At 42.7% G+C, this 1,158-nt stretch overlaps 1 protein-coding gene across 1 annotated transcript in view; it reads left to right on the plus strand.

Moving 5' to 3' along the window:
* The first annotated feature begins 634 nt into the window (after positions 1 to 634).
* LOC107560360 (tripartite motif-containing protein 16-like protein) overlaps positions 635 to 1,158 on the plus strand; it is a 12,953-nt gene continuing 12,429 nt past the window's right edge. The window contains exon 1 of the mRNA XM_016244510.1: positions 635 to 1,133. Within this exon, the coding sequence (XP_016099996.1) occupies positions 801 to 1,133 (333 nt within the window). The 5' untranslated portion in view covers positions 635 to 800. The remainder of the gene's footprint in view (positions 1,134 to 1,158) is intronic.

The raw sequence follows: 1,158 nt of genomic DNA on the forward strand, positions 1-1,158 counted from the left end.
AATAAAGTGTAACCAAATCGGATACTCTAAGACTTTTACTCAAGTTGTTTTGGAATTGGTGACTTGTAACGTGTAGTGGAGTAATTTTCACTGTAAGGTATCTGTACTTTTACTCAAGTATGGTTTTTAGGTGCTCTTTACACCTCTGGTGGTAAACGATCATCCCTTCTGGAGTTTTAACCTACAGCCATTAGTTATCAGTTCCACTTTTCCTGGATTCCTCTGTCCACATGATGATTTAGTGCCAGTAGTTTTCTGTAATATTTACTGTCATTTGTTTGTCCTGCAGAAGCAGCTGAAGGAGACGCAGAAGATGTTCCAGCAGAGAATCCAGCAGAGAGAGAAGGGTACAGTCGTATCCTGATCATCCAGACAGATTTGATGAGTATGTTCAGGTGTTGTGTAGAGAGAGTGTGTGTGGACACTGTTACTGGGAGCTGCAGTGGAGTGGAGATGATTATGGAGTGTGTATATCAGTGTCATATAAGAGCATCAGCAGGAAGGGGTCAAGTAATGAGTATTTGTTTGGACGTAGTGATCAGTCCTGGTGTTTGTACTGCTCTCATTCCAGATACTCATTTGGACACAATAACATACGGAATTTCATTTTGGAAAATGGGGGAGAATTCCCCCTTTAGGTGGCTCTTGTGGGAGTGGATTTTTTTTATTTGATGGGGGAGTTAGGGTATTTCTTTTAGACATATTATAAACTACCAGGAAACAGGAATCACATGACTTAAGGGAAAAAGAAAGTGAAAGTGTAGTTGAGCTGTTGTGTGTCTCTGTATTCATGCAGTAAAATGGCAGAAGCAAGATTTTCTCAGGGTGAGCTCTCATGTACAGTGTGTCTGGATCTCCTGAAGGATCCAGTGACCATCCAGTGTGGACACAGTTACTGTGAGAACTGTATTACAGACCGCTGGGATCATGAGGATCAGATGAGAGTCTACAGCTGCCCTCAGTGCAGACAGACCTTCAGTCCAAGACCTGCTTTAGCTACAAACACCATGCTGGCTGATCTGGTGGAGAAACTGAAGAAGACTAAACTTCCCGCTGACTGTTATGCTGGAGCTGGAGATGTGCAGTGTGAAGTCTGTACTGGAAGAAAATACAAAGCCATCAAGTCCTGTCTGGTGTGTCAGGAATCTTACTGTCAAA

The sequence above is a fragment of the Sinocyclocheilus grahami genome, unplaced genomic scaffold (genome assembly GCF_001515645.1).
Source record: "Sinocyclocheilus grahami isolate Dianchi unplaced genomic scaffold, SAMN03320097.WGS_v1.1 scaffold721.1, whole genome shotgun sequence".
Lineage (NCBI taxonomy): Eukaryota > Metazoa > Chordata > Actinopteri > Cypriniformes > Cyprinidae > Sinocyclocheilus > Sinocyclocheilus grahami.